The following is a 20,389-nucleotide window of genomic DNA, read 5'->3' as shown; positions in this document are numbered from 1 at the left end:
CTTCACCACCTCCCTGCTGCTCACAGGGTGGTCACAGTGGTGCTGGTGGCCCTCAGCGTGGTCTGGATCCCCATCCTGCAGAGCTCCAGTGGTGGCCAGCTCTACGTCTACATCCAGGCTGTCACCAGCTACCTGGCTCCTCCCGTCACTGCTGTCTTCGTCCTGGCTGTCTTCTGGCCCCGAGCTAACGAGCAGGTACACAGCTGGGGTGGCCCTGGGGACAGCCTGGGGACATGGGTGGTACCAACATCCCCGTCTGCCCTGCTCCCAGGAACCCAGCAGGGCCTGGGGGGTTGTGGGGTGGAAGGAGGAGGAAGGGAGGGGGCGATGCTGGAGGGGCTGGTGAGAGGAACCGAGCCTGGCTGGTGTTCCCCTGGGAGCTGGTGGGTGTCCGGTGCGAAAAAGAGGAGGAGGAGGTGGGAGGTGCTGCCATGCATGGCCACCAAGTGTGGCATGGCAAATGGGGGAGGCAGGGGACATCCCCTGCAGAAGGGGGGCCAGGGCTCAGCCGTGCCCCAACACGCAGGGGGCACTGGACCTTCTCCCAGGGCTGGCTGGAAGGAGCAGCTCCCAGGGGGTTTGTCCCTGCTGTGGGGTGACCATCCTGCTCCAGCCACCCCCCCACAGACCTTGGCTTTGCAGGGAGCTTTCTGGGGCCTGATGGCAGGGCTGGTGCTGGGACTGGCCAGGCTGGGGCTGGAGCTGGCACACCCCACACCCCGCTGTGGGGTCCCCGACCAGCGGCCCTGGCTGCTCACTGACATCCACTACCTGCACTTTGCTGTGCTCCTGGCCACTGCCACAGCTGCTGTCGTGGTAGGGGGCAGCCTGCTGACCCCCCCACCGCCCCCAGCCCAGGTGAGTGGGGCACCCAGACCCCTCACCCTCTCCCCCCACCAGATCTCCTTGGATGGAGACATCAGTGTCACCCTGTGCACCCTGAGCTCAGCCAGGGGGTCCCACAGGGGTCTGGCCTGGGGGGGTTTCTCAGTAAATCTCACTCTGGTTTCCAGCTGAAGGATCTCACCTGGTGGACCCTCTCGCAGGAGCCCCCCCAGCCCTCTGTGTGTGGCACATCCCAGGGACCCCCCGATGGTGAGTGTGTCCTTGGGGGTGTCTGGCAGGGGAGGCACAGCAGTGCCCCCACTCCCTGCCTGTAACGGGCAGCAGGATGGCACAGATATCTCCTGCCAGGAGGTGGCTGGTCCCCAGGGCTGTCTGTCCCCCACACTCACTGTATTTCTGTGCCAGGTTCCTGCTCATCCAACCCAGACATCCAGCAGCCATCCAAGGTTGTGGGACCCCCAGCTGTGGCCCTCGAGGACACCACAGAACCTCCATTCTGGGCCCGTGTCTGCAGCATCAACGCTGTTGTCCTGATGTGTGTCAATATTTTCTGTTATGCCTATTTTGCCTAGTGCCCAGCCAGCCCCTGGAGAGGGGGAAAGCTGCTGGGAGGGGGGGAAAATGGGGATTTATGTGATAGCTTTTATTTGTCACACTTGGGACACGTGATGTTTAAATCCACTGGTGCAGTGAGCTGGGCATCCTCAGCACTGTGGACCCTGAGTGCATCCCAGAGGGTGTGAGGTGTGGGGGGCACTTGTGAGGGCAGCAAGTCCCTGGGAGGGGTTTGGGACAGGGATTTGGGTGGGAAAATGGGGGCTTCACTTGGAACAAATCCACACCAAAGTAGCGGGGGCATGAATTCAGGACAGGACCACTGTGGCAGTGGTGGGAAAAGAGCAGTCACACTCGTGGGTTGTCACCCAAACAAATTTTACTAGCTCTAAATAAAAAAAAAATACTATAAAGCCACAATTTGCAGCTATGAACAGCACCCACAGGACTGAATCCCCCCTGGATCAGCCTCCCCTGGCACCTGGAGTCCTGGCATCCCTCCACGGGGTCACGGAGCCCAGCTGCATCCTGGCTGCCTGCAGCCCTCCCTGGAGGTGGGTTCTTCGCTTACAGGGCCCGGAGAGGAGCTAAGGTTTGGGGGTCACTTGCTCTCCCCCTCTGTTGCTGTCATCCCACTGGACTGTGGCCCTGGAAAAGTTTTCATGGCTGTGGGGATGAAGGGACACACAGCCCGTGTGTGGGCTCGAAGCGGCTCCGGTGGGTGGGGGCAGTGGGGCGGGTCCTGCCGCGCCCGCGGGGCCGGGGGGGGGGTCACTTGCGGATGGGGTGGACGTAATTCCGAGGGAAGAAGCCGACCCGTCCGTAGATCTTCCCCTGCCACCAGTTGGGGTCAGGGCAGTCCAGGACCTCGATGATGTCCCCGCGGAGGAAGGGCAGCTGGGAGCCCTCGTGGGCTGGGAAGTCGAACTGGGCTTGCACGAATCGGGGTCTGCCCACCTGGAGGGAAGTTGAGAGCAGGGGTTGGCGGGGGGAGAGGGGTCCCCATCCACCAGCCCCTCCGCACCACGTTGCACTGTTTGGGTCCCCAGAGTGACAGGGACATTGTGCCACTGTGGGACAAGAACCAGCCCTGGGAGGGCTTGGGGTGCCTATTTTGAGGGGAGAGAGGGAAGCTAGGGAAATTCTGCCGTGGGAAGAACGGAATGCTGGGGATGGCCCTGAGTGCAGGGAAGAGCCTGGAGTGCAGGGGAGCACCCTGGGGTGCAGGGGAACATCCTGGGATGCAGCCAGAGCCTGGGGCTCAGGGCAGGGCCAGGGATGCAGAGCAGCACCTTGGGGTGCAGGGAAACACCCTGGGGTGCAGGACACAGCCTGGGGTGCAGAGGAGCAGCGTGGGATGCAGGGAAGAGCCTGGGGTGCAGGGGAGCACCCCAGAGCCCAGGAAACTCCCTGTTCCTGCTGCTGGGAGAGCCAAGATGGGTGCTCAGGGGACCCCTTCCCTTTGGAGGCAGCTGGCACTCCTATCCTTCCCAGGTCCTTCCCAGGCCCTTCTGGGTGCTGGAGCCTCTCCCATCCCAGCTCCCAAGGTCCAGTTTTGCTGCCTCCACAGCCACTGCCCCAGGGCTTGGCTTTGCTAGAGTTTGCCCCAGGCTGTGCCCTGTCCTGGGCTGGTCAGGCTCTGCCACCCGCCCTGGGCAGCATCCCTGGCCCAAGAGATGGTGGCAAGTGCCCGGGGTGACCTGCCTTGCCCTGCCCTCTTCTGCCCTGCTGAGCTGCTCTGGGGGCTTTTCCTCCCTGCAGTGCTGCTGCACCCTCTCCTGCTCCACACTGGAGAGCCGAGGGCCAGGTGTCCCAAGGATGTCCCTGTCCCCCCTCTGTGGGGATGCTGAGGCTCGAGGGGCCTTATGCAGGGGTTTGGGAGCAGCTGTGCCATCACCCCACACCCCAGCTCTGCATGTCCCCATGGCCCCTTCCATGGCTGTACCTCCTGGCTCTGGTCCTCGTCCCGGAGGAAGATCTGCTGCTCTTTGGCGATCGTGGTCATCCTGTAGAAATCCACCAGCTCGTTGAGGGAGTTGAACTTTTCCTCCCAGAGGAAATACTTGCCGTTCCTCTCCCTGAGCACCTTGAAATGCTGGACATGCTTCCCGTAGCTGTGGAAGGAGGATGGATGTTATCCTGGCCTTGGGACGCTGGCAGCACCCAGACACTCTTCTGGCAAGGTAGGAAAACCTGGAGGTGCTGAGGAGGTTGGAAGGAGCCCAGGGGTCTCATTATACCCATCCTGCCATGGTGGGGATGACTGGGGTCACTCCTAGTCCTGCAACAAGGGCTCACAGCTGAGACGTGCTACAACTCATCCCACAGGCAGCTGAAGCTCAGTCCCGGCCCTGGCACAGCGGGATGCCCGTGGGCTCAGGGAGGGCAGTGTGCCAGACATGTGTAGGGCAGGTGGCTTTGTCCAGGGCCACATCTGAGGAACGTGTGGTGAGAGCTGCAGGTCTCAGCTCAGCACGTACAGGAGAGGAGGTTGAAAATGTTGGGATTGGGCTCCCAGCTTCCCTGCACTCCTGGGGACCCCCAAGCTTCAGGAGGATGGGACAGGCCAGGATTTCCCTCGCAGCCCCCCATGCTGGCACCCCTTGGAGTGTACCTGGGGGTGCCAGGTTGGGGTGTCTACACTGCAGGGACCTGCCTCTGCCAGAGCCCCAGGCAGGGGCAGGACCTGCCACGCTGGTGACGCACAGCAGAGCACGGCTCCCTTTCATTATGGGCAAGAACCTCCCGAAACATTTCATTAGGGATTAGCAGTGTGAGAAAGTGCCTGCCTGGCCTGGGGCCGGCTCCTGCTCCCCCAGCTGGGGCAGGGAAGGGGCAGGGATGGGATGGGATGAGATGCCCGGAGATAGGCTCTGCCCTGGCTGTCGATGCCAAAGGCATCGGGATGCTGCAGCCCTTCATCCCTGGGGATGCTCCGGGCAGCTTGTTCCCGCAGGCCGTGTCCCCTGGGCTGTGCTTGCAGGTTGTCCCCAGCTCCATCCTCACCCACAGGGCTGTGTTTAGGGCTGTCCCTGGGAGGGACCCCGGGCGAGGCAGCGGTGCAGGCAGCAGGAAGCAGCGGGGCTGAAGGCGGAGCGCGGGGATGTAGGGGGGAGGAAGGAGAGGAAGGAAAGGAAAGCCCTGTGTGCGAGGCTGTGCCTGGATGTGCCGGGACATGGCTCCGCAGCCCCCAACCCCTTCGAGGTGGCAGGGGCCGGGCAGGGTGCTCGCCCCTTCCCCAGCACTGTCACAGGGACCCCACGCAAGGGTGGCCTGATGCCTCAGTCCCCAGAGCGGGAGCTGCAGGGACCCCCATCCTGCCACGTGTCCCAGGGCCACTCACTTGACGGAGATGGAGAATTCCCCCGGGGTGCTCTCGCTGTCGCGGATCAGGAAGGCTCCCACGTGATTGCGTTTGAGGAGCTGCTTCTCTGCCAGCTGCCGGGAGATCCTGCCCGCGTACCACCTGGGAGGGACACCGGGCTGAGCCACACGGGCAGCCCTGGACACCCGGGGACACCCCAGTGCCACGTCCCCACCCTGCAGGATGGAGGCAGCGAGAGCTCCGCTGCCGGCAGGAGAGGGGTCTCCATAGGGCTCCACACAGGGCTGGGAGCCCCCCACAGCAGTCACTCCCTTCCCTCCCCCTCCCGATTTATCGTGGGGTGAGGCACCACAGGGTGCTGTGGGTGCAGAGGTGTTCCCACGTGCAGGGTGAGCGCAGCATCGCTGACAGCCGCGACCGCATCCTGTCACCTGCCCGCTCACATCACGTGCCTCGTCCCCCACTTTGCTGCCTGTCCCCTCCTCCGTGTCCCTTGGCCCCTTCCAGGTGTAGAGCAGAAAACCCTCCATGCCAGGATAAAACCCTCCTGCCTGCTTCGGTGGCAGCTGCCAAAAGGAGGTGGAGGAGCAGAGTCCCCATCTCCCATCCCTGCCACGGCCGTGTCCGGGCATTTCGGACCCTCAGGCCGTGGAGACCCTCTGCTACCTGTCCCATGAATGATCAGCCACGGATTTCAGCACAGAGTCAACCCTCCAGGTGCTGCATGGAAGAGGCTGCACCTCAGCCACCCCGAAGCTGGAGAGGCAGCGGGATGTGCCCCAGGCTGCCTCCAGCCCACACGTTTGCTCTGGCATTTAAATGTGATTTACCGGGGGCTAATGATACATAAAACACAGGTTAAATCAGAGATGGATTACAGTGGGCTTTAATAACACGGTAATAGGATTGTGTCTGATGCAGTTGTAATCCCATTACGCTTTGTTGTTCCCCAATTATCATTTATTTAGTGGCAGCCCGGTGTGAGGGTTGGATTTTGGTGTGTTGGGGGTACGTGGGTGTTCCTCTGCCTCCTGTCCCCTGGGGCTGTGGTGGCAATGGCAGACTGATAGAGCAGTCAGACCCCATCTCTGTGACTCAGTTTCCCCAAGTGTGGGACTACCCTGGCTCCTGGTAGACCTTTGGGAATTGGGATGCACCGCTGGAATCGCTGCCTGGGTGGTGGGTGCTTGAGCCCCCCTTCCCCACACGGTGGTTTGGCACTTACGGGTGTGGCTTGACCTTGATGTAGTTTTTGGGGACGAAGCCCTCGCAGCCAAACAGCTCAGCCTTGTACCAGTTCTGGTCATCTTCCATGTTGAGGATCTAAGGTGGGAGAGGAACAGGGAGGCATCAGCCTGGCTGCTGCTCCCCTGGGACAGGGGCCGAGTGGGACCCCCATTGCTGCCCCAGACCTGACATCACCCACCAAAACCTGGGGAAAGGGGGCTCTGCCAACAGTGACACGGTCTGGGGGGTTTGGGGGCATCTGGATGCTCCTCCCAGCCCTCCTTGGCTTGCCATGGATGCCAACAGCTGGGAGGTGCCCAGCATTGTCCCAAACCCCTGTTGAGGGAAGAGGGCAAAATCTGTCCCTGGAGTAGCCGGGACATCAGCCAGGCCTCACGTCCCCCCAGGATGGTGGCAGTGGGTGCCCCTTGGGAGGAAGTGCCCCAGTGAGAGCAGGGTGCTGACACTTACTTGTGTGTGACACCATTTTCCAGCGTCCCACGCAGGGGCCCGAGGGTGGCACAGCTGTGCAAACAGGATCTGAAACCCCGGGTCACGGTCTGGGGCCACGGGGAAAACACGCCGGGAGCCAGGGACGGGCACGGGGGGTTTGGGGCCCTGAGTTACAGCCAGGCCATGCCCTCGCCCCTCCTGGGGGTGGCTGCACCCATGGGGGGCTACAGGGTGCTGGGGGACCAGGAGGAGTTGCCAGCATTGCAGCATCAGCCCCATGGACAGGACAGCAGGGGAGGGTGTGGGTGCTCTTACCCTGTCACAGGGCTGCAGCCCCCCCGGGATATTCTGAGCCCCCCCGATGCTTTTTGGGATTCCCAGGGGGCATTTAAGAGCCTGTCCTGATGCCAGTGCCTGGGTGGGTGTTTGGGCACATGCTCCCAGCTGCTGGATCCCTGCAGCCCCCAGTGCCTCAGTGGGGCAGGAAAAGTGTGTTCCAGCCCTGCGGGGCTGCTGCAGAGCACAGCTGGTGGCACCAATGGCCATGGGGGCCACATGCCATGTCCCAGCTGGGCACGTCCCTCTCTGGAGATGTGCTTGGTGGCACAGACAAGCGGTACCCACTGCTGGGAATGCTGCTCTGCACCCCAAAATCCTCAAGTTGGCTCCTTATACCCCACAGAGGGCCCCAAAGAGGCAACAAAGCCAGGGGCAGTGAAAGCACCGGTGTCACCCTGTGCCCTGTGCCCACCCTGTCCCCCAAAAGCAACAGCATCCAACCCCCCCTGCGGCTGGTGACCCCCTGCCCTCGGTACCTTCAGGGTGTCCCCTTTCTGGAAGGGCAGCTCGTCCTTCTCCGTCGTCTGGAAGCTGTAGAGAGCCACTGACTCCATGGCTGTCACCAGTGGGTCTGGAGGGGTGCCAGGGGGCTGCCTGGGGCTCAGCACCCCGCGGGGCTCTGGGCTCCGGGCCGAGCACACGGCGCGGCAGTGCCGGCGGGCAGGAAACCGCGCTGATGTCACGGCACTGCCGGAGCACCACGCGGGCGCTGCCAGAGGGCACAGCTGCCCAGATGTGCTCAGAGGGGTGGGGAGCTGTGCCAGCCCCCCTGGGTGCCAGGGGAACAAAGGGATCTCCCAAGGGACCCGGGTGCATCCCCTCTGCGGTGGATGGTGGGCAGCAGTGGGGATTTGGATGGAAACAGGACGGTGATGGGCTGGACATGGGTTGAGGATGTTGGGAAGTGTGTTTGGAGGGCATGGGCAGGCTGGCAGTGCTGGTGGGGGGGAGTCTCTGATGTCTTGTAAAGGCTGAGCTGCCAAAAGGTGGCTTGGTGGGAATGGTTGCTCCAGAAGAAAAAAAACCACGGAGGGTGGGAATGGCGGAGGCGGAGGGCGGTGGGCGGATGCACACACCTGGATTCTTTGGAATTCAGATTGAACACTCCGTGTCCCAGCTCCGAACAGTCAGATCTCAGCACAACTGTCATTAGCTTTTTGGGTTGTGTCCCTTTGGTGGGTTGATTTTTTCCCAGCTTTCTTTTGCAGGGCTAGGGAATGAAAATCCCTTTTAGACTGAAACGACTTCCTGCAGCTCTCATGGGAGTCAGGCACTGAGTGTGCAGGGCTCGCCCGCCGGGTATCGTTCCCAGCGGGAAGGTCTCCGATGCTGTGCAGCCTTCCTGTGTGTGGGCTGGGGCACGAAGAGTGTGGAAAATCCGCCAGACACTGGCTTGCTTTGCTGTGAGGAATTAAAGCAGGGACAGCTGCAGCTCAGGCCCTGCCCATGGATTTGGGCACTTTCCAGCGAGGAGCAGGATGCCGCTGCCATCTGCCCAGGGTGGGATGAGCTGTGGTGCTTGCAGGGCCACTGTGGGGACACGGGCTCGGTGATTCACCTCCTCCAAACCTTAATCCCAATTCCTGACTGCATCCAAAAAGCAAACCCCATATAAGACCCCACTGAGGCCGTTTTCAGGCTCTCACGCCCATGGGAAGAGGAGAGGGATGTGTAGGGTGGCCCTGGGTGTCCCCACACCCAGTGAGGCCCCTGTCCCCAGTGGTTATCCCTGGGATCTGCTGGTCCCAGGGGAAGCGGAGACACTGGGAAGTCCCAGAAGGTCAGGGAGGCTGTGGGAAGAGGCTCCATGTAAGCTCGCCTGTCACATGGAGGACTGGACTCGGTGGATCCCCATGTCCCGGAGAGACGCAGGGGATGGGAATGCAGCAGGAAGAGACCCAGGGGATGGGAATGCAGCAGGAAGAGATCCAGGGGATGGGAATGCTGCAGGAAGACAGCTCTCTAGAGCTTCCCCTACCCCTTGGCAGCCTTGACGAGGATGGAGCTGGATGTTCCATGGGGAAACCAGCCCAGCAGAGCCACTGTTCCAACCCTGCTGTGACCAAGGGCCTGATCCTGTCCCTGTGTCCATCAGCCCAAACTGGATGATAGGAAGTCCATTCCAGGGTGGAGGAATGGAATTCCATTTCCCTGGTAAGGAATAATAGGGCAGTTGGGGGGATGACTGGGCACTGGGAGGGTTGGTGTGGGAGAAACCTGCAGCCAAGGGAGAGGGTTTTTGGGGTGACAATCTCCGTGCTGTAGGTAGAGACTGGGAGCAGTCTGGGGGCTCAGCTTCCTGGGGCTGGGAGCAGGGAGGCTTGGGGGGCACCCCGGGGTGTCCGGGCTGGAGCTGTGGGTGTGGGGCACAGGACAGTGGGGTCACAGAGGGGTCCCCAGGCCTTGGCACAGTGTTGGACTCAGGACCGCAGCAGGATGGGATCCTGCCAGCAGATGGCAGCAGATCCCAGAGGGACACTGGGGACACTGGGGACACTGGGGACAGGCCACCTGCTCCTCCACTCCTGCTCTAAAGGAAGCAGGCAGCCCCTCTGTCATGTCTGTCCTGCCACCTTCTATATCACAGCCCCTCCCTGACCCCCTTCCCTTGCTCCATCCTTCCTGCTGCCCTGCTTGTGGTCCCTGTGCTGGGTCCGTGTCCCTCCTGCTCACTGGTGTCCCAGTCCTGGCTCACTGTCCCCGGCTGCTGCCTGAGCACACGTGGTCACTGTGGGGGTGACAGCAGCCCCCCGACCTCAGGAGTGATGCCAGAGCAGTCTGTAGCCCCTTTTCTGGGTTGGGAGTGAAACACTCCCATGTCCAGCTGGTTTCTGGGTGCCTCATCCCAACTTGCTGCCAGGGAGCAGGACAGGATTCCCTGATGCCAGGAGGGGAGCAGTGCCCAGTGGGGTGTTTGGTACCTGTGCAGCATCTGCTGCCTCCAGGGAACCCCTCTAGGGAACCCCTTATCCTGGTACTGCAAAACATGAGATGCCTGTCACATCCTGTTGTCCAGCTGTGTCATTCCCTGGCAAAACCCTTGTGCCTGCTCCAAATCTGCCCCATGCCATGCTTACCAGCCCTCGGGAGAAGCCTGGATCCCGGAGATGCCCGGCCATGAGGCTGTGCTGCTGAGCCCTGCAGGCTCCAACCTGGAGCCAATGGTTGACTAACCACGGGCCTGAGACGTCCAAGAAATATCAAAACAAGGGTTTTTTTCCCACCATCTCTCTTCTTGTGCTTTGCCAAGCAGCCACACTTTGTGCAGCACACCCTGGAGCAGAGCAGGGCAGAGCCTGTCCCTGATCTGGTGCCTGGGATGTGGGGGCATCTGTGCCCCCATGTCCCTGTGCCCTGCATGTCCCCCGTGTTCAGAGGGACCCAGGAGGTGCCACATGGTTGTCACTGGTCGGGTGTCAAAGCCTGCAGCCTGGAGCAAGGTGTTGAGCATCAGCCTAGCCTGCAAGAGATGCCAAGGGATCCCAGGGAGCTGCAGTGCATCACCTGAGAGCACGCAGCAGTGGGTGGGAGCCCACCTTGCCCTGGGTTTAACCACCAGCCCATGTAGCCTCTCCCTCCATGCAGGGAAATTCCATGACCTTGGGGACAGGCAGTAGGAGGTGCTGAGGGCTCTGGCATTGTCCTTTCCCAGCTCTATGGCTGCTCTGGGCACTGGGAACTGCCTGGAGCTCCTGCTGACTCCCGGGTTGCCCAATCTGCCCAGCCCCTGTTTCATCAACATCCTGTGTTTACCTGGCTGAAAAATCCCCACTCGAGAGGGAGGAAGAGGAGGGAGGGGAGCCTCTTCCCCTTCCTCTGGGGGCCTGGGGAGCTTTGTTGTGGAGCCACCCCGGGCTCCCCCGGCTCCTCTCTGGCCAGTGCCCCTGTGCTCCGTGCTGTGCCATGGCCCTTGGTGCTGTCTGGGGAGGACGGGAGAGCAGGGGGTGTCTCCAGCCTGGCTTTGCCTCCCGAGGGGCTGTGAGCTGGGCCTGGATGGTGCAGGGCTGGGCAAGGTGAGCTGCCTCCTTCCGCAGCCCCTGGAGTGCACGGGAGGCTTTGCTCCCGGGAGTGAGCAGGGAGAGGGACAGGTCCTGCCCCGTCCCACAGCAGTGTGACAGGGGGTTGGGAATGCAGCACAGCCTGGATTTAAGCTCTTGCCTGGATGCTGCATGTGGATAAACCCAGGCACGCAGGTCAGCAGAGGTGTCACTCATGTTGCTGTCTGTGTGCCTGGCGATGGGATCAGCCCTTGGGATGGGGATCCGGATGTCTGTCGAGGGCGATCCGGATGTCCCTCGAGGAAGTGGGTGCCCCACTGAGGCCCCACACGGAGGGGAAGCAACATCCTGGGCTAGAAAATGCCACGTCAGTGCCTGTAAACAGCATTTCAGAGTCAGCACTTTCCCCCTGGAGCAGAGGCCACGTCGGTAACTCCTGATCACCAGATCTTCCACGGAACCCTATTTCTCTGCAAAGCCCAGCCCACACCGAGGAACTTGTGTCACCATTTACGCCCTGGTGTAACTGAGTAGAGAGGATCAGAGCCCTCTGAAACTCTCATCATCCCAGAGGATCTGTAGAAAAACATTCACAGGAGGGGCAGCCCGCAGACCCAAGGCCAGTTGGCCACGCTTGGCCCAGTGTGGCCGTGAGAGGCCCCTTGAGGTGCTGGTGGCCTCCAGATATGGAGCTACATCTCCCTGGGGTCAACATGGGTGTTTGGGGCTGGTATTAGGGTTTTTGGGCTGGTAAATCAGAGCGGGTCTCGCTTGCTTGTGGTACAGGTGGGATGGAAAGCAGGACTGTGCTCTCCTGGGGGAAGCCCGAGGGCAGGAGGCTGGCAATGGGAACTCACTTTCAGCACTTGGGCCTGAGGATGGATCTGGAAAAGGACTGGAAGTCATGAACTCTGAGGTGTGGAATTCAACCTCAAACTTGCTGTAAAGGGTCACTGAGAGGGCAGCTCATCCCAAAGAGCCTCCTTAAGAGGGTTGCAGCCTTGGAGAGTGGCTGGGATCAGCCTCCTGGTAAAGGGCCAAACACTGTTTAGGTGAGGAGGGAAAGCCCAGACAGAGCAGCCTTTGGGGAACAAACATTGGGTGCTTCCTGAGGGGCTCCCAGAGCTCAGTTTTGGACTGATGGACATGAGCAGTGCTGGTACCTGGCTCTTGGGACAGGTGATGCCTCTGTTTTGGTCCAGGGCATGACTGGGAGGGGAACCCATCAGGGACCAGGATCAGGTTACAGAAGTGTAAACAATTAATGAGTTAATCACCAGGACCAGCATCAGCTGAAGCACATTGGCCTCCCTGGGCCCTATAAAAAGGAGATGGAGGCCACAGCTGTGCTTGGGCTGGTGAGCCGAAGGTGTTCTGGCAATGTCTTGAAGATGCTTCTGGGATCCTGCTGCTCCCTGAGATGGTTCCCCTTGGCAGCCTGGCACACCCAGAGTAGAAGGTGGGTTGTCCCTCTGTACAGTGTTCTCCCTCCAGCTGGCCTTGGTTTCCCTGTGTGTGACCTGGAGAAGATGGAGCTGTTCAGGTCTGCCTGGACGGGTACTTGGTGTTCAGCTGGCAGGAGCTCTTGTGTGCTCCATGTCTAGTCCTTGGCTCTGTCCTGGGATCTTGCTGTGGTCCCTGACACACCTGTGGGTAACTCTGAGGCCTGCTGGGTGCCCTTGTCCAGGTCAGGCTCTGCTTAAAGCTGTGTGAGGAATGTTTTCTGCTGAATCCTGCTCTTGGGATGTCTGATGGAGGTTTCTGGGGGCAGCAACTGCTGTAATGTCTAGTGTCCAATATTCATTGTTGGTGTTGGGCTGCCTGTGCAGGTTATGGGGAAGGCAAGGTCCCCATACCAAAATTTCCTGGATGGACTGGTGCTGCAGCATGGATGGGAGTGGGGAATTCTCTGCCCTCTCTTGTGGGTCCTCAGAAGCCATTCCCAGACAGCTGAGGCTGGAACCCACTGTGCTTCATGCTGCAAGCACAGCATAGAGGTGGAAAGGGTCACATCTTTGCATGGGGGAGAAATTAGAAGGGTCCCTTTAACTGGAAGTTCCAAAGAGAGCAGGCAGGGAGGTGTGGGATTTGGGTGTGGAGGCTGTTTGCTGTCTGTGTTTGCCATGGGGGAAGGCTCCTCGCCCTCAGCATGGGGTGGCAGGAGTAACCACCCATGGGCAGGGGAGCTCCGAGGCTCCCACGGGGCTTGTTTTAGGGGAACTGTGGATTTGGTCACATCCAGACACAGCCTGGTGCCTGAACAGATTCTGAGAAGCTCCCCCTCAACAACAGCATCTGTTATTTTTCTAGGATTTAGGAAGAAAAACCCAGCCGAGAAGGCTGTGCCGCGTGCGTAGGTGAGGGGACCGCGCTGTCACCGCCGTGACTCACCGGGGAGGGCTGTGATTCCTGGGAACAAAAAAAAAACGCAGGGGGAAATTGTGAATGATTGCTGGCAGAGGGTGCTGAGCTCTCCACCAGGGAAGTAGTCAAATTTCGGTTCCTCCTTAGGGCTGGCTTGTTAACAAAGAAGTTATTAATAACCAATTAAGCCAGAGCTCACGTCATGCCTTCCTCTGGCAGTGTGGCAAGAGCAGCCACGGTTCCTCCTTCGGCACTGTACCCCACCCTGCTGCTCTGAGGGGAGATTTGGGCAGGTGTCCCTTCATGGCGGGGGGGGCATGCCCAGGTGACACTTCCCAGGGCTGTGGGGGACCACCAGCACAGAGGCAACTTGGGATTTGGCCACCGTGCGTTTGGCTGAGCTCCTGGTGTTTGGGCAGTGCCAGAGCAGGTGGTGCCGGCCTTGGGGACAGCCCAGGGCTGAGGGCCAATGGCCAGAGGGAGGAGACTCCTTTGCTGGCCACTTCCTAAGGCTGAGGATGTGTGTGATGCCACATCCCGGCCACGCTGGCGATGCGCCGGGCGGTGGGAGGAGGCAGGCAGGGCCTGGAGCAGGGCCCACCGGGATAATGCTCCCAGTGCCGGATGCACTGTGAGACCCCAGAGAATCCGGGCACTGTGCTCCTCCTGAAACTGCCTATTCAGGGCAGAGATGGGCAAGACAAGAGGGAGGAAGCGGAGGGAAGATGGAGCACTGAAGCCCTCTGTGTCTGGATGCAGGTGCAGCTGTGGATTCCCAGGATGCTCCACACTGCCCTTTCCTGCGGGGAAACTCAGGAGTGTCCCCGGCTCTGCTTTCACTCTGATTTATTCCTGTTGCCACAGTGTCTGGTGCAGCCTTTTTCCCTCTAGAGCCGGGCCCTGGGGAGGCAGGTCTGTGTGGATTCCCTGAAGTCTGACACAGGGTTGGGCTGTTCCTCATCTCTGTGACCTCGCTCCCCTCCTCAGCTGACTATCTGCAGGAAATGTTTAGTAATTAGGTAGCTGTGAAGACTCTGCCTAGCCTTGTCATCTGCCGAGTCTGGAATGAGCAAACAGCCTCAAAGGTTACATGAAAGAATCCACACGTGTAGCCTTGCCTGTCCCAACCCACACTGTGCTGCTGCATCCGCTGCCCTTTGGAAAACCAAGCTGAATAAAGCTGCCACTCTCGTGCCACTTTCCCTGAGTGGTGCTTTTGCCTGTGCAAAGCAAGAGGAAAGAGTGAGTGCAGACTTTTTTGAGAGGCCGCAATAAAACTGATGGATTCCTGCCTGGGGCTGTGTTGGGTTGTGATTTCTGACACAGCAGCTGTGGAAATCCAGGGTAATTTCACTGAAGCCTCTCTGGATACCTGTCTGTGTAAATGAGCCCAGGATGTGGCCTGTGTTAAAGGAACACTGCCCAGGGGTTTGCTCTGAGATGTGTGTTCTTGCTTTCTGCTCTCTTAGCAAAAGCACTCCTAGGAGGCAATTCTTCATCTTAAATGGAAAGCCAAGGCACTGCTTTCTCTCAAAATATTCCTGTAGAGCTGGAAACAGCATTTGCTTCAATGGAAGAGTTTGAGATCCCCAGGAAAATGGGGACCTGGGCCATCTCCCTGTGAGGCTGATGGCAAAGGAACAGTGTGGCTCCAGCAGGGCTCGTGGGTTGAGTGATGTAAGGCACTAACATTAGCACAGGTAATAAAAACCCTTCCCATGTAGGTGTGTGTATGGTACACACACGCAGAGATGCACTTGCAACAGCGAGAAAAGCACTTAGCAAAATGTTACATATCTGTGTTTATACACAGTGTTCCTTTTAGCAAGCATCTGAAATGCAGATTTGCCATCTTCCTTCCTCCCTCCCCTCTCTTTCTCAGGCTGAAAGAGGAACTGGGTTTGGGTTTTGCTGGGTTTGGGGGCTTTGCTGGGCAGCTGTGGCTGGTTGATGGTCACTGCAGGCTGAGCACCTCTGCAGCAGCAGGACATGTTATGTCTACTTGTCATATTAATGTTACATTAAATCCTACTAAAGCCTCACTTCTCACTGGAGAAGTATTTGGGAGGGGAGTCTCCAGTGCATCACACTGAATAGCCCTGCTGGTCATCCCTGCTGCAGAAACTGGGATTTCAGTGTTATTTCATGGCATGAAGTGGTGTCAGGGGAGGCTTAGGTTTGATATTAGGAAAGGGTTCTTCCCCCAGAGGGTGGTTGGCACTGAACAGGCTCCCCAGGGCAGTGGGCACGGCCCCAAGGCTGCCAGAGCTCAAGGAGTGTTTGGACAACGCTCTCAGGGACAGGGGGGGATTGTTGGGGTGTCCTGTACAGGGCCTGGAGTTGGACTGGATGGTCCTTGTGGGTCCCTTCCAACTCAGGACACTCCGTGACTCAGTCTCTGGTATTGCCTGGCAGCAGAGAGTTGGAGGCACCACAAGGCACTGGATGCCTTGCAAGGGCTCAGATGAATAATTAGGACAAGAGTTTGATTGTGAGAAAGCTCCAGTTCCAAGTGGATCGGGCTGTGTGCAGGAAAGCAGGGCTGGCAGTGATGTGGAGGATGAGGTGGCTGGAGGAGCTCAGGGAACCTGTGGAGTAACAGGAACAGGCTGGACTGAGCACACTGAGCAAAAAGGACTGGAGTTGCTTCTGGGAGACCCTCAAAAATACCTTGGGAAAGGGTTACAGCCCCTCTCCAGTGTGGGCACCTGTGTCTTCTCCCTCTGGAGACCAGGAGAACAGCTCAGGTTCTACATCCCAAGCTGATACCTGCTTGCTGCTCCCTCAGCTGGGATCAGGAATGCAGCCTCCAGTGGTTTGCAGCTGTGCTGTTCTTGGCTCCCCAGGGCAGAGACAGCTACTGGTTCTGTAAATTATTTTAGCATATGTTTAAATCTACCTGTGTAGGACGGCCTCTGAGCACCCCTGGGTGCTGAGGGCTTAGGAAAGGTGCCACCTGCCTACAAGGCTCAGCGGAGGCTTTAGCCTTGAGGATGGAGAACATGCCAGGGAATGGAGAGTCTAGGGAGAGGCATACAGGGATGGGGCTTTTGGGAGAAACCCAGGACAGCCTGTTTGGGAGAGCTGTTTGAGAGAAAAACAGCATGTGGGTGTGCTGCACTCGGCCTCTGCTCTCCAGGATGATAAACATGAAGGTTTGGAGCTGGGAGCCAACGTGTGGGAAGATAAGAGCATCCATCCTGCTTAAAACCAAAGGTGTCCAGTCCAGAAACTGAACACCAGTAGTGGTTTATAGTGAATTTTGGAGGTTATTGGGAGGACATAGTTGGAGGGGGACTTGTCACAAGGGCAGGTAGTGATAGGGGACAAGGGGGAATGGCCCTAAGCCGAAGGAGGGTGGAGTTAGGTTAGACTGGGAAGAAACTCCCTAATATAAGGGTATAGAGGCACTGGTATAGGCTGCCCAGAGAGGTTGTGGACTCACCATCCCAGGGATGTGTTCCAGACCAGTCTGGATGGGGCTCTGAGTAGCCTGGTCTAGTGGAAAGTGTCCCTGCCTATGGCAGGGGGTTGGAGCTGGATGATATTTAAGGTCCTTTCCAACCCAAACCATCCTGTGATTTTATGTTAAGTATTGAAAGTAGGTGAGCAGACAGAATTCCTTGTTGTGTTCTCCTAGGATGCAGCAAGACAGGGCTTGGACACCTCCCTAACCAGAGCTGTGTCTGCAAGATGCATCTTGAAAGAGGCACTCATTGAGTGACAGCATCTCCAGTTTCCTGCCTCCCCCCAGGCTCTGATCTCAGAGCAAAACAAGAGGTCCTGCCCTGCCTGGAGGGAAAACACTGGAGTGTCACGTTTCTTTCTCAAGTGCAGGCTGGAAAAGCTGATGCAGACACACTTTGAAACACGGCTGTAATGAAGAGCAAGGCACACAGGCTGTTTGGGTGGAAGTGCCTGTCAGCTTTCATTAGAGGGTCAGTTGGTGGCTTTTTGGAGGAAACCATCTGCACGGCACAGCCCTTCCTCTCCAAGTGGGTGAGATCCTGCTGAGTGCAAAGCACTTCTCAGCTGAACTGTGCAAGTGTCACAAACTCTCCTTCCGGCCCACTGGTGACAGATGTGGGGGTTTCATGACATCAGGCAGTTTGGGCTTCTTTGGCTTTCACCCTCCTGGTTTGGGTTGTTCAGCTGACGCGTTTCACCGAAGGCCACTTTCAGTACCGCTAAAAATCTGTGGCTGCATCATGGTTTGCACCCCCTGCCCCCCTCAACGTGCTCTGAGTGATGTGTAAGCATAAACGAGGCTTCTTGAGGGACAGAGGAAACTTGCTGTCTGTAGCAACTTGCTCTGCAGTTATTTTTGATTGAGGTTGTTGTGGTTTGTGCCCCAGAAGATGCTGGGCTGTGCACAGGCAGTTCCCAGCAGTGCTGGAAACTCTTGCCTTCTCTGATCAGAGATGTTTGATTTCTAAAGATCAGAAGGGAAACAGGTTCGTTTGACTTCCTCTAATGTTCACAGGGTCAGGGAGCAATCCTGTATTTCTTCATCTCAGTCCATAAGAATGTGGAAGCTCGTAGGAGTATTAATTACAGCCCATTATAACCTGCTTGACTAGGTAAGATGCTCAAATGGTTCCTGAGACCTGCTGTTGTTGAAGATGGACATTTTTCCCCAACTAAGGAAACCTTCTGGTTTTGAGATGCTCAGAGCAGGGCTGTGGAGCAGCCTGGTCAGATACTGTTAAGATGGAAATTCTTGCCTGCAGTGCTGTGCAGTTCGTTTGCTTTGCAGGGTCCTGATGGCTTGTTGTGAATCTCTTCCAGCCCAGCTGGTGAATTTTTTAATCTGCTTTTTGATCACACAGGGACCATGTACTTACAGCTCTGCACTGCTGTTTAGTGGTTTTTACATTATGAAAATTCCTGGGAAGCCCTGTCGAGGATGAGATGCTCTTTGTGATGGGGCAGCAGAGACACATTTGGAGTCACTGCCGTGAAGACAGATATGAAAGTTTCAACTGGCTCTGTGAGCCTGGGAATGGAGGAAGTTACTTGCAGAAGTGGGAATCCGAAACCTAGAAATTGGGCCAAGTAATTAAGGACCGGCTGGGTGCTGTGCAAACACAAACCAAATGGACAGCCATTAGTTTTCATCTGTCAAGGGGGAAAACTACCAGCTTTTCAGCTGGGATAATCATTGATGGGCATCCAGCTGTAATCCAGGGATGTGGCACTGCTGTTCAATGTGTTGGTTTAAAAGAGTGAACCCCAAATAACTGCAGCTTCCAGTCCTTGATCTGCTTTGGGGGCCCATCTTTGTCTCTGTCTGAGAGCAGTGCTGTGAAATTTGTGCTAAGAGTGGGTGTAGCTGTGCAGCTCAGCTTCCAGTTGTGAGCACCATAACTGTGGTGTGATAGTGCAGATTTCAGCCTTGGTACCCCTGGTTGACCCCGGGTAAGTGGTGGATGAATTGCTGCACCTGCTTCCCATGGCCAAGGAGGTGCTTTTCTGGATTTTTGTGCTTAAATGGGAAACACCTTGTGCTGGAGTGTACCCTGTCCTCTGGGAGCAGTGGCTGGGTGCTTGGTTGTAGGTACACATCACTTCCCACCCTTCCTATGAGTGGACAAAGTCTTTTGCCACCTTCTCCAGCCAAAATTCCTGTCCCACCAGGAGGAGAGGAGACCCAAATTTCTGAGGATGCTACAGAGCCAGGAGCACAGCTCTCCTGACACTCTCCTCATGGTGAACCCCACAGGGCGGTTTCCCTCAAGGATCAGCCAGGAGGAGTGAGGATAATCCCATGCCACGTGAGATCCTTGTGCAACAACACAGGTCATCCTGCAGTTTGGCTGTTATTGTGAAGCCTCTATCGGTCTGAGGATGGGCCTGGGGCAAAAGGGAGGGTCTGACTCTTCTGGTGACATTCTTTGGGTGGCTGCAGGAATGATGGGGAGGAACTCTGGATGACACTGTCCATCAGCTCCATCCTGGCAGGAAGTCCTCTTGTCATGACAAGGAGAAAGCCAAGAGGGATAGAACAAACTGTACCAAGTGTGATGGAATACTTGTCCTCCAGCATGAACTTACAGGCTCTGACTTAGTGGCTTGTTTTGGGGAGCCAGATGGTGACACTAAATGAGCCCAACTTTGCTGGGCCTGAATCTGCCACTCAAAGCTGTGCAGATGGTCCTAATGGGTGAGTAATCCCAGCCTGGAAACAAGCAGCAAATCCAGGCTCTTCAGGTCAAATGTGCTCATTGTATCCTGTAAAACAAGAAAAATACCCCCTCACCAGTCAGTGAGGCCTTGTATGGCCCCATCCCCTTCTTTTCTGCTCATGTGGTGCTCATCTGGCCCTCTGGTTCAGGGAGCTGAATTGCCTGAGAAGCAACTCCCCCCTCCAAAAAAAAGTGATTAGTCTTCACCACAGGTGGTATAAGCTGGTGTTGGTGGTAGGGAGGGAATGGGAAGGGGTGCTGGAGGAAGGGCAGGAACCACAACACCCTGACTTAGGTCAATTAAAGCTTGTGGAATTTCACCCTGAGGCTTTAGTGGGATTTAATGTAAGCAGTGCAGTAGCCTTGGCTCCTTGCTGTGGTATGGGAGAAACTGCACCTACGGAGCAGTAAGGAGAAAGGAATGAGGGAAGGTGCCCACAGATGAGAACAGCTCCGGCTTCTAAAGAAACACAACACTTGGTAATTACTAGAACTAAGCACATTTCCAACGTCACTGCCTCTTGCCGTGTCAGAGCACATTCATTTTGAGAAAACCAGAATGTGCTGGGCTTGCATTCCCTCTCCTCTTTTCATGAATCTGCAAACGTGTTCAGAAAAGGTCTGTTTTGAATACCCATATTAGAGGTGTATTAATTTTGAACTTGTCAAAAGGAACATTTGCATTGGAAACAGTTCTACAAGTTTGTCTGCATCACCAATGAAACGAAACCCCTCCCGCTCTGTTCTGATTCAGCTTGGGTTGATTCCAGCTGAACTCAGGCACAGGTTCACTGGGCTCTACTCTCCCTCACTCAGCACCTTTCTGACTTCTCTCTGCTCGCTACAATTATTTAAAGATGTTTGAAGGAACCAGGCTAAATGTGATGGGACCTCAACTGTTATTTTGGTTCTCCTTGCCTTGTAGATGAAGCCTCTCGATGTGGTAGGGCTGCAGACCCTGTGGATCCATGTGTCTAATTGAAGCAGACAAGACTGTAACTCAGACTTTGCATATTTCAATGAAATATTCATGAATCCAGGAGGGAATAACCCGGGGTGAACATCAAGTTGTATAATCTGAATATATTCTCTATCAC

The 20,389-nt window shown here is 57.3% G+C and overlaps 2 protein-coding genes across 4 annotated transcripts in view; one reads left to right on the top strand and one right to left on the bottom strand.

The window, feature by feature from the left end:
* The window catches only part of SLC5A10 (solute carrier family 5 member 10), a 39,749-nt gene extending 38,205 nt beyond the window's left edge, over window positions 1–1,544 (top strand). For 2 of the 3 annotated variants that reach the window (XM_017823254.1, XM_017823253.1), the window contains exons 12-15: window positions 27–195; window positions 643–858; window positions 1,014–1,137; window positions 1,171–1,544. In XM_017823254.1, coding sequence (XP_017678743.1) covers window positions 27–195; window positions 643–858; window positions 1,014–1,137; window positions 1,171–1,418 — 757 coding nt within the window. In that variant the 3' untranslated portion in view covers window positions 1,419–1,544. The remainder of the gene's footprint in view (window positions 1–26; window positions 196–642; window positions 859–1,013; window positions 1,138–1,170) is intronic. The other variant, XM_017823255.1, reaches the window with a different exon arrangement.
* A 609-nt stretch (window positions 1,545–2,153) lies between these two features.
* Window positions 2,154–7,384, bottom strand: GRAP (GRB2-related adaptor protein). Its single transcript, XM_017823256.1, has 5 exons — window positions 7,222–7,384; window positions 5,952–6,049; window positions 4,745–4,867; window positions 3,347–3,515; window positions 2,154–2,358 (listed from the first exon to the last, which is right to left on the bottom strand). The coding sequence occupies exons 1-5, from the start codon at window positions 7,297–7,299 to the stop codon at window positions 2,173–2,175; spliced, it is 654 nt and encodes a 217-aa protein (XP_017678745.1). The 5' UTR covers window positions 7,300–7,384; the 3' UTR covers window positions 2,154–2,172.
* Between the last annotated feature and the right edge of the window lie 13,005 nt (window positions 7,385–20,389).

Source organism: Lepidothrix coronata, unplaced genomic scaffold (assembly GCF_001604755.1).
Source record: "Lepidothrix coronata isolate B3197 unplaced genomic scaffold, Lepidothrix_coronata-1.0 Scaffold101, whole genome shotgun sequence".
Taxonomy (NCBI): Eukaryota; Metazoa; Chordata; class Aves; order Passeriformes; family Pipridae; genus Lepidothrix; species Lepidothrix coronata.
The sequence above is the reverse complement of the archived record's forward strand: the minus strand, read 5'-3'. Positions and strand labels throughout refer to the sequence as shown.

Coding starts and splice junctions, on each gene's coding strand:
- GRAP (XM_017823256.1), bottom strand. CDS start 7,299: ATGGAGTCAGTGGCTCTCTACAGCTTCCAGACGACGGAGAAGGACGAG. Junction 4,868..5,951: donor ATCAAGGTCAAGCCACACCC/GTAAGTGCCAAA, acceptor TGTCCCTCCCAG/GTGGTACGCGGGCAGGATCT. Junction 3,516..4,744: donor GAATTCTCCATCTCCGTCAA/GTGAGTGGCCCT, acceptor CTCCTTCCACAG/CTACGGGAAGCATGTCCAGC.